The 16,653-nt window shown below is 36.1% G+C and overlaps 1 protein-coding gene across 1 annotated transcript in view; it reads right to left on the reverse strand.

Moving 5' to 3' along the window:
- Positions 1-4,939: 4,939 nt before the first annotated feature.
- DNAH8 (dynein axonemal heavy chain 8) overlaps positions 4,940-16,653 on the reverse strand; it is a 112,120-nt gene continuing 100,406 nt past the window's right edge. The window contains exons 83-90 of the mRNA XM_041477031.1: positions 16,253-16,369; positions 14,978-15,079; positions 14,442-14,602; positions 9,820-9,976; positions 9,150-9,302; positions 8,871-9,060; positions 5,679-5,800; positions 4,940-5,227 (exon numbers count right to left, since the gene is read on the reverse strand). Coding sequence (XP_041332965.1) covers positions 4,940-5,227; positions 5,679-5,800; positions 8,871-9,060; positions 9,150-9,302; positions 9,820-9,976; positions 14,442-14,602; positions 14,978-15,079; positions 16,253-16,369 — 1,290 coding nt within the window. The remainder of the gene's footprint in view (positions 5,228-5,678; positions 5,801-8,870; positions 9,061-9,149; positions 9,303-9,819; positions 9,977-14,441; positions 14,603-14,977; positions 15,080-16,252; positions 16,370-16,653) is intronic.

The raw sequence follows: 16,653 nt of genomic DNA on the forward strand, positions 1-16,653 counted from the left end.
ATACTGATAACTTTATGTTAATTAAGGTAAATGTTTGCACTGATATTAAGGATGAATTTTGGATGAGATCTCAGTATTTATGAAAAATGATAAAATAATTTTGATAAAGACTAACTCTCACAGGAATAGTGTGAAGAGTATCTTGCTTCATTATAAAGGATACAAAAATCTAAGGCAAATTTTAAGATTAAACAGCAAGGTAAGAATTAAAGTCCTAAAAAACTAACTTTTAAACTGGTGGAATGCAATCACTTTTGACACCTGGGAACACAAAGGTAGTGGAAATTGGATAAGTTTGGTCTTGTATTCCTGGATATTCCTTAATTACTAGTCATCTAACTAATACCTTGGTTGAGTCATTCCTTTATTAAATAGTCAATGCAGTAAGTCAGAGACTGTTCTGATGTCCCCAATGATGTTATCAGCATAGAGTTATATCAAATAAATTAGAAATTGTAATGGAACTAGAGAGGCATAGAAGTGAGTCAGACATGTTAGCAGTGCCTTACTTACCCTTGCTAATATCTGCTATATAAAAATCACAAGGTATTTCTGTCACAGCATACATTGCAGTTGAGACAGCCACAATACACAGAGTATCACCATACAATTTCAGAAGGCTTCAACCCACACAGAGTAACACCATACCACTTCAGAAGGCTTTAGGTGTCTGCCCATATAAGATCACACCATTTCAGAAGGCTGCAAGCAGCTGCCCTTCTTGTTCTTTAGCCCAGCCTTTTATACCCCTCATGTTCACGCACTGCACCTGTGTGCCCTCTGTTCCCTTTGGTGATTGCTCAGTGCACCTGGGCACTCCATGGCTCATTACCTTCAATGCTGCTCACCTGCTTTTCACAGCTGTACCCACTGGGGATGAGGCTCGGCCACAGCCCCACTCCCAGTTACCACAAACTGTGTGCCTACATATTTCTAGTTTCAGTCTTTCTCTGGCTTTGACCTTTATCATGGATCATTGCTAAGTTAAAAAAACAGTTTTCCTGAATTTCTAAGAGTTAATGAATGCATGGCTCTTGGTGCTCTGAAGGCAGTGCTAATCACTGGAAAAGACATGGGATTTTGGCTTTTATGAAATTAGACTCACCTCAGGAATATCCTCCTTGTGTGATGCAGATACGGGTACTGACTCCTACAAAGTTTGGTGAAGTATTGGTCATGTATAGGAGTATAAATAATAGCAGTGGCTTCTGAAGAAATCTGAATGAGAGACTTGTCACAGAAATGCAGCTACCCTCAAATTTTCAAAAATCAGCAAAAACATCAATATATTTAAAACACACCTTGCACGTTCCATACATTTGATTTTCAGTATTTGTCTCAACAGAAAACCACTTATATACTGCTGCCAGACATTCTGCATGACTATCAAAAATAATGTATTAGTTTAAATATTAAGAATAGATATGGTCAGTGAAAGAGGTTACTGAATAAGAAAACAGTGGGTCATGGCATAAGCTATGAATATTCTGAAGAAATTTCGATTACAGCTGACCAGAATCTAGAGGCAGAAACAGAGGGTGTAGATGAAGAAAATGATTCTATGGAATTAACAAATCTTTCAAGTTAAAACTTAGCTGAAATGTTACCTTCTTGAAACAAGCTCATTCCGTTTTGTGAGATTTAGAAACCTGGGCAGAAAACAAATCCTCCCCTTCCTGCCATTCACAAGCTCTTTTCCATAGTTTTTGTTAATTCTTAGCCACTGTCACATAAAACCTCATCACACAGCCAAGCTCCAGGCTTCTCATAAATCATCACCTAAGAAAAAGTCCTGTGAAAAGTGAGTATCTTGAGGTACCAGCAGATCAATGGCTCCCAATTAAGATGTCCGTTCTAAAGCAGCAGGAAAAAATAGAAGTGCCTTCCCTTGTCTCACTGGCTTGGATTACCTCTGAAAATCAGAGTAAAAGGGCAGGAAAATTCTTCTGGTGACACCAGGAGAGGAAAGAAAAATGCATACCCTGAATGCACTCTCTAAGCCAATTCTGGACATATTCTTCTTTACATCCTCAACCACAGACCTTTGTGAGTTAGGTCTTCTCTCACAGAGACTAATTAAATGTCATATTTCAAGTACTTGTATTCTCTTGAGCATCTGTTAAATATTTGTGTTTTGCTGACATGGTGCTCCTTTCTTTGTCAATTTAGGCACCACAACACTGTCTCACAACTTAAACAGCAGTAACTTGAATGGCAAATCAGCATTAAAACTTTCAGAAAGTCACTTTGTTTCATTACTTTAAAAAAACACAACAAACTGTGTTAATTTAGGAATTTGAATGCTTATTACAATATTCTGGAGGTATAGAGGATTCCTGGGAGTGCAAAGTCTTGAATTGAGATCTTGAATTCCTATAGATTATGACAGCTGGGAGGAATGGCTTGTGGTTCAAGTAATTAACTGCACCTCTTTAGATGTTTGAAGAGCTGGCTGTAAACAAATTAAGTATAAGAATCTATCCCACATATGACCAGGACAGGAAAATACTTCATAAATATTCTTGAAGTATGCAGAGACCAAAAAATAAAGTCTTCTGAATACATTGTTGCTATCACAAAACATAGATTTTTCCATAAATTAACTGAAAAGCTCTATGAAAATTAACATTCACTGTAACCTGAAAATAATGAGCTAATACATGGTATTGAGAATGGAACAAACCCCTAGACAGGCTCGGAGAAGATGGGAAATAGGGATTGGACTCTTGACAAACAAGAAAGAGATGGTCTCAAGAATATGATGCAATATATGATATAGCTGAGATAACAATATACAATTCATCTCTATTTTTGCTATTATACTGGATGGAGAATAAAATAATCTTCAGTGTAAGTTATGTAACTCAGCACATTAATTTGTACTTTTTCTGCTATTTCCCACATAGGCTTTCACAAATAAGTGTGTCAGTGCACAGCTTCCACCTGTGGAGGCATTCAAGGTTACACACTATTTCTCCATTGTAATTAAGCTAAAAGGTTAGACCAGGAAAAAAACCATCTAGGAATTAATATACATAGTTCTTGTGCTGGTTTTTGGATATGAACTGTTTTCCCCCCTGCCCCTGCAGTGAGTATACTGGACATGTGCAAGAACATGGGAGGGGAAAGAGCCAGGGCAACTGACCCAAACTGTCCAAAGGGATATTGCACAAACATGATGTCATGTTCAGCACCAAAGACTTCAGGAAAGAAGCACGATAAGGGACATTTGTTCTCATTGAATCTGTCTTACCAAGTAACCATTATGTATGCTAAGGCTCTTCCCAGAAAGTGGCTAAACATCTGCCTGCCAGTGGGAAGCAGAAAATAAATTCCTTAATTAAATTTTCTTATGTGTGCAGCTTTGCTTCACTTATTAAACTGTCTTCATCTTGGCCCCCTTGTTTTCAGCTTCTGATCTTGCAATTCTTTGCCCCATTCTGCTTGGGCAGGGCAGGGCGGGGCAACCCACTGGGCACTTAGCTGATGGTCAACCCACCACAAATTCTAACACCAATAGTGCAATTACTTGGGGAAAAAATCTTTTGCAATTGCAAAGTCAGATTTTTTTTTCATCCTTTTTTGCAGATGTAGTTCTGTGGCACAACTTCTAAAAAGATAAAAAACCGTAACAGTTATCCAACACCGGCAGGTTTCTTGTATTTGAATCTAAGTAAATCTATAGAGGAGAGAGAAGCAATGTTTTACTTAATTGCATTTGGAGATCTCACTTTTTTGTTACTCTGCTCATGATGTTTTGTCTGTATATTGTTATTTCCTGTATGCCACAGATTTTCTGCAAGAGGATATCCCGGGATGGTGACCTCAAATAGAAAGCTGCAGGACTCCAGCAGGAGGAAGGGCCTTTTATCATCTCAACAGATGCCCAGGACTTTGTCAAGTAGTAGCTGCATTTTGCCACAGCAGATGCGTTTGAACACTCTTGAATGGCAAAAGGAAAAACAGTCCAGTCATGGGGTGCAAGTGAAAAACTGTGTTGCCAAATAAATGTATCTGAACAAAGAAGCTTTTTGGAGATTATTAAATAGATAGTGTAGGCTGCATATCTTGTTTAGTATTACATAAATAGAATTAGTTTAATATTAATTATGTCTGGAAAACTCATGGTTAGGATATTCCTGAGTATCATCGCAGAATAATGCTAGGAGTGTCATTTCAAGGATTGCAACCCACACTTTAGAGCTACAAGGACATGCAGACAAAATAATTATACTTGTAAATAAATCTGGTTCTCTAATTAAAAAAAAATTCCATATTTAGTAGTTGGAAGTGTTTTACTTCTGTTCCCACACAGCTAAACTGGACAGAAAACACACTGGCCTCTGTCAAATATTCCAGACACAAACATTCCTGGTGTAGTTTTGCTTAATCTAGATAGTTTAACAAGAACAAGTGAGATCTGAGAAAGCCCAAGCAAAAAATATTGATCAAATATATTTTCCTGTCATATAGTTTCCTGCAGACTCACAGAAAATAAGGTGTGTATCATGCAGAATCTAGAAATTTAAATTTGTATCTAGGAGATTTTAAATTTTGTTGTCATCATACATCACTGAAACACAAGCTAAAAGTTCTACATGTGAAAAAATGTAAAAAAGCAAAGTTTTTCTTTTTGTAAGGTTTAATAACATTTTATTTGATGTTATTAAAGCAAATATCCATTTCAAGTAATATAATGCATACTTCAAAGACTACAAGCAATGAACTTATTTGGAAAGATTTACTTTAAAACTATCAACAAACAGCCAAGGCAAACTGAATTTGCTGAAAGCAGAGAGAAAAATCTTCAGTAAGCCAAGACTGAAATGCAATTTCCAGTATAATGACAAGTAGCCACCAAATAAAGAGCAGTAGAAGAATTACACATGTAATTTGTTACAGGTGCCACATACTCTTCTGCCATAGTGGAAAAAACAGCTTACTTGATGTCACAGAGAAGAGCCACTCCTCTCAGAATCCAGTGGTCTGGAGACTTTGCTGTCTTTAAATATACTTCTGTAATAAAGTTCAAATCTGTCCTCTTGGGCTTCTTGTAAAGAGGACAAACATAGAGCCTGGGATCCCTAGGTCTGGTTGAATCAACAGCAAACATATGGAGCACAGGCAGCTGGACAAAAAGAATCTTTGGTGAAGACTCAACAAGTATGCTTCTTCGTTTGTCCCAGCCTGCACCTTCCAAGTAGAGCCCGTAGATATAAACTCCTTCCTGTGTGAAGAGTAGGCAGATACATCACAACATATAAAGCATCATAATTTTCTTAAACCATTAAAAAAGTGTATGTTTTATAGTAAAAAACATCTGACATTTAATCTCTTCAAATGATTTAATTTTAAACTATAATATAATCCTTTCTCAGAAGACAATGCTACTGAAAGGGAGGGCAACAAAAGTTGTATAAAGTCTATATACTACAATGTTTCATGTAAAGTTTACTATAAATTCCAAAAATTAACAGGTGGTACAATGAAACAGTTAACTAAATATTTTTCTAACTTTAATATCTTCATACGTGGTATTTGGCTCTTTTGCTGAGCAAAAACATTAAGGTGAAGACAGTAGTAACTTTTTCCTCTATCAATCCAAAATGATTCAATGATGCATAATATAAACTAAATACCAAAATTAATACTGAAACATCTTTGCATGCCATACATACAGAAGGAGGTGATAGGATTTCTTCTTTGGTTAGCTTTAGCACATCATTATGTACTGCAACTTTATCTAAAGCCCAGTCTTTATGTGCTCGAGTTGCTTCTTGTTTCATTGCTGTCAGGAATCCTTGAGAAATTAAGCCAGACATTTAGTATTTATCTCACATTATAAAAGAAAATCTTGCTCAGTTATTAGCATGGTTCTGCACTGAACTTACAGACAAATAATCAGAGTGGTATTGAAAAAGGAGCAAAGCTTGCTATCCTAATGATAGCAAGCTTTGGGACCAAAATAGGAACAAGTGACAGTAGTGGCAGACTGTGCATGACACCAAGAAAAATATTTTTAAACAGCATGTACTTTTATCTTCTATTAAATTACTCCATTAAGAAATATTCAGTCAGGACAATGACTAATAAATTATCATAAGGCAATCAACTACAAGATCTACGATAAAGGAGTCTTTCAAGAAAGAATTTCAAGGCAAACAAGTTATCCATTGTGTGAGCTGATGTTTATGTAAAGGCAACTTAGCTAAAAGGTGGGGGTGTTTTAAATGAAAGAAGTAGAAGAAATTTTATTGGTGGAAAACAGAAAATATGTGTCTGAATATGATAATAAAATAACTGTGTGAGTGTGGGGAATCTAGTCAATGCAGTGCCTATGAAGAATGAAAAATGTATGTTTTGTTAGGGGATAAAAGAGTGTCAGACAGAAATGAAGATAGAGGATGTCATAACTGAGCAGCCAGTTAGGTGATTTTTTGACTAGTGTTTCAAACAGACTTTACAGAAATTTGAAATAGGAAGGGTTTGAGATGCAAAGGGCTCAATAGTTTAAGCACAGATGACTCAGCAGCCGTGAGGTTTGAATGTGTTATAAAGGAAAAAGCTGCAAAAATAGAAACACTAGTACCAAATGGTTGTTTCTGTGTGTGTCAGAAGATAACAATGAAGTCATCAAATACTTGATATCTGCTTTTTTAAACTACGAGATGAAGAGCTGCTTAGAACTGAGAGTCATAGAGATCAAGACGAAGAAAGAGAAGTTAACATAGGGAACTGCATACTTAATAGCGAATTTCCTGGTGAGCAGTATTACAAATATAGTCTGATACTAAAAATATGCTCACCTCACCCCTACCCACAGCACACATGTGCACTTAGCAAACCTCTCTCTAGCTGAAGGACTACTTTTGGGTTTTTTTAACACAGAGGTTGAAGCAATAATAAAGCTCAAGACCATCTATATCTCAGGTTTGTTGCCTATTAGGCTAAATGTTTTAGTTTGCCAAAAGAATGTGGTCCATTATCTTCTTTTACACCACTGTGAGTGCTGCTTTTGAATCATCAGAGATCAGTATGCTTATTAGCTGTGCCACTTAGTATACAAATGATGTTTTGACTGGCATCCCAATACTATTCTTTAATAATAAATTGGATGTACTCAAGCACCTCAGTTGTTTCTGAAAGTGACTCTAAAATAGACTTTGGTATTAGTACTTTTTACAGTTCTTGCAGTAGGAAGGCCAGTCAGAAGTATCACAAAGCAAAGGTAACTCATATAACATTCAACAATTTCAGAGGTTAGTTAAAATTAAAACAAAAACATACACAAAAAAAAAAAACCCTCATAGCTGTCACACACAAATTTCTTATGAGAATTTCATATGTGTAGTTGTATAGGCTGAAGGAGATTCTCTTAGGAACACACACCTCATAAGGTAATGGGGTTTTTTACTCATGGAGATGGTTAAAATTTGTTTTTCTTCCTCTTTCCTCTAAATGGTAAAAATATCAAGCTATAACAGATAATGATAGATAATGTTTACTTGTACTTCACAGCATATCTTTGATGGATTTGAAGAAACTGTGAAATGGATACATCGTAAAACTACATTTTGATGATTCTTCATGAAAGACAATGAACTGCCATAAATTCTGGTACTATTCTATTCATAGAATCATAGAACAGCCCACATTGGAAGCTATATTGGGAAGTTCACCCGATCCAACCTTTCACGGGAAAGCAAATACTAGATGAGATTATCTAGCACCATCCAATTACATCTTGAAAACCTCCAGAAATGGGGCCTCTACCATGTCTCTGATGAAGTTGTTCCAGAGAGTGATTGCTCTTACTGTACTGTAAAAAGTCATTTTGTTGCTACTGTAACATCTTGCTCTAGATTAAAACTCTTCCATATTCACAACTTGCAGTTTGGTATGAGTTAAACAGTTTCAAACCAGAGAAAAATAGCATTTTCTTTAAAAGCTGTATCATTATCATTAAGTATACTTTCTTTAGACGTTGTATAGTATCATGCTACAATATGTCAGCAAGATTAAATATTTTATTTATTAACCATATGTTTTCCTTCTTGTAATATAAAAATTGTGGGTTTGGGTAAGACTTAAAAGATCAAAGAACCATAGAATCACATAGAATGGTTTGGGTTGAAAGGGACCTTAAAAATCATTAAGTTCCAACTCATCTTTCATGGGCAGGGTCACACAAAAAAAAAAAAAAAAAAAAAAAAAAAAATAGAATTCCACTAGACCACATCCAATCCAACCTGGCCTTAGACATTGCCAGGAATGGGGCACCCACACTTCTTTCTTCAATCTGTTCCAATGCCTTAACCCCTCACAGTAAAAAATTCTTCATAATATCAGTTCTAAACCTACCCTTTTTCAGTTTAAATCTTCCTCCCTTGTCCTATCACTAAATGCAATTGTGAAAAGTTCCTCTCCAGCTCTCTTGTAGCCCCCTCTAGGTACTGGAAGATGCTGTAAAGGTCACCCTCAGAGCCTTTTCCCCCAGGCTGAACAGCCCAAACTCTCTCTTCCTGCCTTCATAAGAGAGGTGCTTCAGCCCCCTGATTGTCTTCATGGTCCTTTGCTGCACTCTCTCCAGAAGGTTCACATCCTTTCTGTGAGGGTCCCAGAGGTGGATGCAGTACTCCAGGTGGGCTCTCAGCAGAGCAGAGCAGAGCAGAGCAGAGGGGCAGAACCACCTCCCCTGCCCTGCTGGCCACGCTCCGTTCGATGCAGCCTAGGCTAAGGTGGGCTTTCTGGGCTGTGAGTGCACATTGAACCCATTTTTCATCTTGGCTCCTGTGACACACCCTGGCAGTATAACCATTAAATTACTACTATTTAATACATTACTACTCAAGTATTTTCAGTAGCCTTACCTTGTGGATTAAAGAACCCAGTTATCCAAAACACCTTTGGTCTTCCTTGAAATATCCAACTAGATAATTGAGCATTTCTCTCCAAAAGTTCAGTAAACCAGAAACCAAGTGTGGAAGACTCCCAAGATACTCTTCTCCATACTTGAGGGATTCGAGCATCATACATGTTATCAAGTGCATCTCTTAAATTCTGAAATAATTAAATAATATTCAAAGTAAAATCAATTTAATAGTTTAAAGCACAGTATTCCATATGTAGTAGAAGTACATATTACTTGCCTCACTCATAACAATAGTTCCATCTATGGCTAGTTTCAGATCATTCAAACTGGTGCGGACAACTGTGATCACCCTCTGCATGCGGTCAATTTCTTGACGAAGAAAAATATTCATAGAGTTGAGTGCTCCCATTTTAACTAAACGAGCCTTTACCTAAATTATAAAGGCACAGAAGGAATTTAGTTAAGTCTGAATTGTTGAAATGCCATTGTAGTATGCAACATTTTAATTACCCATGTGTTCAGAAAAGTAAATATTAGATTTGTGTACGATTCAACTAACATTTACCTCCTTAAAACTGCTGCAGTTTTTACTTTTTGTCTGATACTACTCAGTTACTCATGATTTTCCTAGAACAGGACTTCACCAGAAGGCCCAGGAGACTGCTATCACAAAATGTCAAGACTGATTTTTTTCTGTCTTCACAAGTAGCTTTGGAAATCCAAGTGTAGTCTCCCCAACATATCTCCGTGACCAATTGTTAGATGCCTTGATTTTAGATAAAAAATCTTCATGCCAATTCAGGCTGGTAGCAATAAGAGTGTTAGTTCCTTACTTGAATCTGCTATGATTTATATGATCTTTTGTACAATTTGGTGTTTCTTTTTTGGAATGTGTAGTGTGAAAACTCAACAGAGAGAACAGTAGGACCAGACTAAGGTTAGCTTGCCTCATGAGGTATGTAATCTGGAGGAAGTTTCTCTAGCATGTCTTCAGCCAAACGATAAACAACTGATTCACGAGTTTCTCCAGATCCTCCACCACTTTCTTTTGGCTGAATGTTGGTAATAGTATCCAGAACATCAGCTGATGTATTTTTCTGGTATCTGAGAGGATGAGGAACATGCTATAAGTTACATAGAATTTTCTAATAGTTAATATTAACTTTGTCGAACATACAAAAACCAGTGTGCCGTGAAGTCAAATCAAAACTTGCACAAAACTGGTTTCCTTTGCATCGTGCACCATCCATAATACACTGATCATGAAGGTGTGGTTTACCACAGTTTTAAAGAATATGAACTTTCCTCTTCCCTGTTATACACTTGCTGTGTGTCTAATTCAGGGATAAGAAGGAGGTCTGCAAACTGAGATTGTGCGGTGGCAGAAAACCCTATCATATTAGGGATTCTGAGGAAAGGGAAGGAAATGGCATATTCCTGATTAAGATCTTCTAAAAAGCTATTTATTGAGAACAAGCAACAAAAGTTTTGTAACAAGGAAGAGTATTTGCCTCATTTAATTACTTCTTAAAAGTGTAATGCAGAAGCAGGAAAAGGTGGAGGTATAACTCTGAAAGTTGCCCCTTTAATAATTAGTAAATCCATTCTGCTTTGAGATGTTTCAGGATTAATGACAAGGGTTCCTAGATTTACAGCACTGCAGGTAAAAATCTATTGCATAGTGAAGCATGGGCAGTGCTAATGTAAATTAATGTTCTGAGTCAACACAAAAATGTGAATTAAATTTGTGTGGCATCAGACAATGAAAGATGGTAGACCCCATCAGTCCTTGCACAGAAGAATTATAGGGGTATTTTTGTTGCAGTGCTATCCAGTGGCATAGAGGTATAAGAGGAAATAAGAAAGAAAGCCTGAAGTGTCAGCAATGCCTACTTTTACCTTATGGAATCAGCTACACGAGGAACATACCCCAATGGGTGACGTAGGACATACATTTATGCTGATTCAAAGCAGCGATTTGAATGTCTGCGTTACTTTTCAACTTTCCTGTGACACCCATCTCCTTCTATTACATTGTCCTACATAATTATGTAAGACATGAAACCAAACTCCTAAAGCACCTAAAGATGCTTTGGATACAGTGTCACAATACCAGAGAAGCTAGATATTACAGTATTTCAGCAAAAAAAATTTTGTGAATACAATTATAAACACTATAAATCAGAAACATAGAAGAAATACTACTGGGAGTTTGCTTCTCAGAGGAATTTCCACTTCTGCTTCTAAAAGTAGGAATTGTGGGGGGCTTTCAAGGTTTTTCATAACCCTTTACTTTAGATTCAAAACTCTCAAGCTTTTTTCCAATTTATGGCCCCATTAAAAGAATGAATGATTTATTCAAGACCACGTATGACTAGAAAAGATTAAAATTCTCTTGGACTCATGGCTCTATTGGTAATTTGAATGACATACTGGTGGTTGTAACCTTTCCTTTGTGTCTTGCTGATTTAATAAGTAGTGATTAGAGAGATGTGAACCTTCCTCTTCATATTGCAAGCACCATTCCTCCAATTCTGCTGTCAGACTATTTTATGTAGAAGGTATTGGTTCCCTGATTATTATATCAATTAAATTATAATAAATTACAGAATTTTAAAAATGGTCTTTCTAAATCTAAAAAAAATTAAATAGAAACTATTTTAAAAAGAAGGCAGCATGCAAACTTTGGGGAAAAGGAGAGAACGGCTTTTGAGAAATAGCATCAAAGGAACAAAATCAAAGTTTGTTGATATTCCTTTCTCCAATAACACAAGCTAGGAACCTTCTGAAGAGGAGAAGTTATGTGAATCTTGCATAAATAACAATTACTGTTTGGAGAAGAGTTTTTTGTAAACAAAAAATAGAAAATATGAAAATATGTATCTCAGTCTTTACATAATTAAAAATAATTTTCCACTGTGGAAGTGAGGTTAAAATACCAAGAACGAATTTCATTTACATACCACTGGGACATATTCAGCATAAAAACCACTCTGCAACAAATTTTTTCTGAGCTTTGAAAAACCTCACTTTACTTTAGATTGCAAATAAAATGAAGTATAGATGCAAACAATAACAATAAAAAGATGGCAGAAGTCTGTAAAGGAAGTACCATGTTCCTGAGAACGGAATCAGTTGCACCATCACATGTAGATAGGTTTACCCATCACATGTAGATATTTATGTGTAGATGTCTCCATAACAGCTTTTTGTGTCAATTGCTCAATTCAGCTCATGTATTTTAGATGTCTGCTTTGTGATGAGAGAAATTGCACTTTGCAAGGATCTATTTTTCTCTATTACTGTTAAGGAAGTCTATAGTAACCAGAAAGGAAGCTACAGCAACATTAAATGAATCTCATTTATAGTGTCAGTGCTGCTTAAAGTATGTAAGACAAAGCAGTCTATTTATGTATTTTTTCCCCAAAGGAGTATTGTAAGTGAATTGTGTCATAAGAAGAAAAAAGAAAATTAATTTTCTACGGATTCTGATTTACTCCAAAAAGCATTATTAAGAGTATTTTCTCAAGAGTTTGGATGTAACAAAGTGTCATTATTTGATAGCTGGAATATGTGCCATCAGGGATTTTCTGTACTGGAAGTGAAAGCTAAGAAAAAATGTGTGTGACAGAACCATTGCCTCAGCTTTGTATAGAAGACAGCAATATCTATTGCAGCACGGTGTTCAAAACCTTATATTCATCAGCTTGGAACAGCTTAACAAAAATTCAGCTACATTTAAGGTTTTAGAAGGGAATCAATTGGGAAGGGGTTTTGGCAGAAGATTGTCAGAATATTCCTTTCCTGCTCAGGTACCTGTTAACTATGTGGCTTTGCAGAGCATATGATCCATACAGCAAGTTAAAATCATTCTCAATGACTTCAGGTGTTAATCCTAAATGAAAGCATTAAAATTCACTGAAGCCTTACAATTGGAACCAACAGACTGAGCTTTCGGATGAACTGTAAAACTGCCACAGTAAATTAGTGAGAGAGAAGATTTTTCTTGTCCTCAGTAATAGTAACATGGAGCGGTCTTGGCTCTCTCAGGGTTTCAATTCTAGCAGTTACCCTTCTGCATACTCTGAGATGACTTGATAAGATATTATGAGAATTTGAATAGAATTTTATATTTTATGGGATGCTAATCCATTTGGTCTGTGCTTCAAAGACGAAATTCAGACACAGTAGCTGTGCATTGTTGCTTATAACAGACCATGACAAGACATGGAAAAAAAGCATGAAGCTGTTGAACATTTTCCCCAAACTCTAAAGAAATATCTACAAGGCAAAATCTACAGGGGGAAAAAAGGGGCTAAAGTAACAGGAATATGTGAAGGTACCAAGTGGAAGAGAAACCGAGCACTGAAGAGATACCAGAGAGCTGTTCCTTCTCACTAAAGCTCCTCCAACAGCATTAGTCTCAAGTTTCCTCCTATAAATTAGCTCTCCTACAAGCCTAATTTTGGATCTACAGCATGTCTCTCTTCAAGACTTTGTTTAGTTCTCTGCTAAATCTTGGCTCGTCTTTCTTCTTTCATCATTTCTGGAAAGGAGGTCTTGCAAGTATCAGATAATGACTTGAAACAGAATCTACTCTCAGATTCTTTTCTTCACAAGCATATATTAACAGCGGTATGTGCTAGTAGGAGTTGACAATAAAACTCTGTGCTCTTCTCACAGCATACTTAGAATACAAGCCTCTTGACACGGCATCAGCCTCCCAACTTTGAGACTGAAAAATTGTGGGAAATTATTGTTTCATCCAAAAAATATTAGATGATGATAGGTTTTCACAGCAGCTCTGCATTTGAATAACATTTGTTTTATTTAAAAGTAGAAAAAAATAGAAAGTAGAAAATCAGAAAAATAGCTACATGAAGAAACAATGAATGTGGAATGTGGACATGCTGCATATGAAAATTCAATATTGCATGGAAGAATTATTAAGAACTTCAGTGAAAAAAATATGACTATGTTCATATCCTTTCACAGGGCATACAATATTAGAAAGAAATAAAGGGCAAGCTGTTACACAGATTATTTGTAATGAAAGAATGAATTCAGTGGAGCGAGTACTTGGTGCAGTTGAAAAGTCTCTTTTAAATAATGGGAATGGTGAGACCAATTGCAACATAAGTTTGTAGTTCCATCCAAAGGCATGCTTGTAAATCAAACAACAACCAGAGAATCATTTAACATGTGTGCACAGAAAAATAAACTGCTTGAAACAGAAGGCCAATATAGAAACTTTCTCTAGTTGGAATGTATAGAACCATCTATCACATGTTCATATAAAAGTTGCATAATGCTTGCAATTGTAAAAAGTAAAATCATGAGGAGTAAGTAATAAGAGTTCCAACTGCTTTAAAAGGACGTGTAGAACGTAGCTGAAGATACTGCATTTATAATAAGGTATATACACAGGAAGTGTTCACTTCAACAGTGAAATTCACATGAATACTAGGTTTCCAATGCAAAATATAGTTTACCTAAACATTTTATAGCAATTTGTTTCCAAATTCTAAAAGAAACATTCTCCATGTTCAATATGTTGAGACCTACTTACGTAATATCAGCATTGGGATGGAGACCAAACACCTCTGGGCTGTCCATGGCAGGAAGTAACTGGATGTATTCAAAGTACTGTTCCAGAGTTTTGCATACTGGAATTTTATACCCAGTGTAAAAGCAGAAAGCACTGTCAAACATACTTTCATTAAACCATACCTGTGAAAAATCCATGGAGGAAAAAAGAAAGAGCAATTATTTTGCTACTTGGAGGGCTTTTTAATCTCACTTTTACTCTTGGAGGATTAGGGTTCTTGTTTCAGCTACTGCATCTAATTTTACTTTAATACAACTGTAAATCATTAATAATTATGTCTACTAAGTTTGACTTCCAGCTGGGTCTTTTTAAACTTCTGCTCTTCACCAAAGAGGAACCAAAGGGAAGATTCTCTCTGCCAAAGAATGATGTTTTGAAAAATTTGTTTTACTTTGAAAACTGGTGAAGTGCATATTCAGCAGAAAGAAGGCCTTCTGATTTCTGTATTGCAGCTGCCAATAAACATGACAAATAACTGTATTTCCAAGATCTCCTACCCTTGCAAAGCAATTAAGAAGACGTTTATCATAGTCATCTGTGACTCGGCCTCCATACTGTACTTCTCCAATCATGTAGCGTACTGTGTTCCACGATATCCCCTGGATGCAAGTAAAGTACATGAAAGACTATAGTTATTATATGTAAGAAGAAGATTTAAATTTTAATACAATCTGAAGATCACACTATTCTGAAATGTAAACTGAAGAAATCATATAAAAATAATACATTATTTCTAATGTATTTACTAAGCTCAACTCTGTAATTTTATAGAAGAGTTGGGCTTGATCCTGCTCTTATAAATATAGAATCACAGGATCATTTAGGTTGGAAAAGATCTTTAAGATCATCGCATCCAATCTTTGACCAAACACCAATTTAGACTATGGCACTAAGAACCATGTCCAGTTGTTTCTTGAACACCTACAGGCACAGTAACTCCACAGCCTTCCTGGGCTCTCCATTCCAATGCTTGACAACCCTTTCCACTAAGAAAATCCTCCTGATGTTCAGCCTAAACCTTCCCTGGCACAGCTTGATGTTTATGTCCTCTTGTCCTGGCACTGGTTGCCTGGGAGAAGAGGCTGATCCCCACCTGGCTACACCCACATTTCAGGGAGGTGTAGAGAGTGACAAGGTCTCCCCTGAGCCTCCTTTTCTCCAGGCTAAATACTCCGGGTCCCTCAGCCATTCCTCATATACCTTGATCTCTAGAAGTAAAATCTCACTATATATATATATATATATATAATATATATAAAATATATTTCATTATTACTTGTTTGACCTGAAATCACTCACAGCTTCTATTGCCTCTCTTAACCCCATTCCACTCTCCCCATGCCACCCCTTCTCCCTAATTCTCATTTTTCTCTCTTGGCTGAGTGCTGCTTCAAAAGGAATGGCTATTCCCTGCTAAGCAGTAGAAGATCAAATGGTAGCTGTAGAGAAATGTTTGATTTGCTTTATCAAACCTGGCAAATATTTTTTTTAATCCCTTTCCAAAACAGATAACATACAGACTCATTAATTTTGGATACAACAGTGAAAAAGAAAAACAAATTTTAATGTTCTTAACAAATATGTATTTTTACATGCGTGACAGCACATAAAATATTTCAGCTTCATTTTCTTGCAGAGAACCTCAACCTTTGATCATTAGAAGTGTCACTAAATGAATAGCAATGAGTAAATTATGATAAACATGAGGAAAAAACAATTGGTGCTGCCATTCAAAGCATTAAAATGTACTATATAAAGATTTTAGCATTCACCTTCTTGACGTCAATTTTTTTTAGGTGATTTTGTATAAACTGAATGCTGGCTGTAAAGTCTGCTGAGTTAAATTCATAGGGAATATTCCAACCCAAAGGTCCAAACTTGCGTCGCTCCTTAAGAACAAAATTAAAACCAAATATGTTTATGAAACAACTTATCATTTTCTTTCCTTAATACGTTTCAATAATAACAATACCAGTGGAGTAAAGAAGTGAACTGGAGAAGAAAGATAGCCTAGGAAATAGCTGTATGCCTCATACATATCAATAATACAGCTAAGTTATACCATGAGGGATAAATATTTATAGAAAAAGCAACAAAATAATTTATTAATAACTTTAATAAGGTTTGCAATGTGTGCAATATCCTCACTTCTGTGTGGATAATGAGATTTTTA

This window comes from Pyrgilauda ruficollis, unplaced genomic scaffold, assembly GCF_017590135.1.
Source record: "Pyrgilauda ruficollis isolate IOZ18807 unplaced genomic scaffold, ASM1759013v1 scaffold4, whole genome shotgun sequence".
In the NCBI taxonomy this organism is placed as follows: Eukaryota; Metazoa; Chordata; class Aves; order Passeriformes; family Passeridae; genus Pyrgilauda; species Pyrgilauda ruficollis.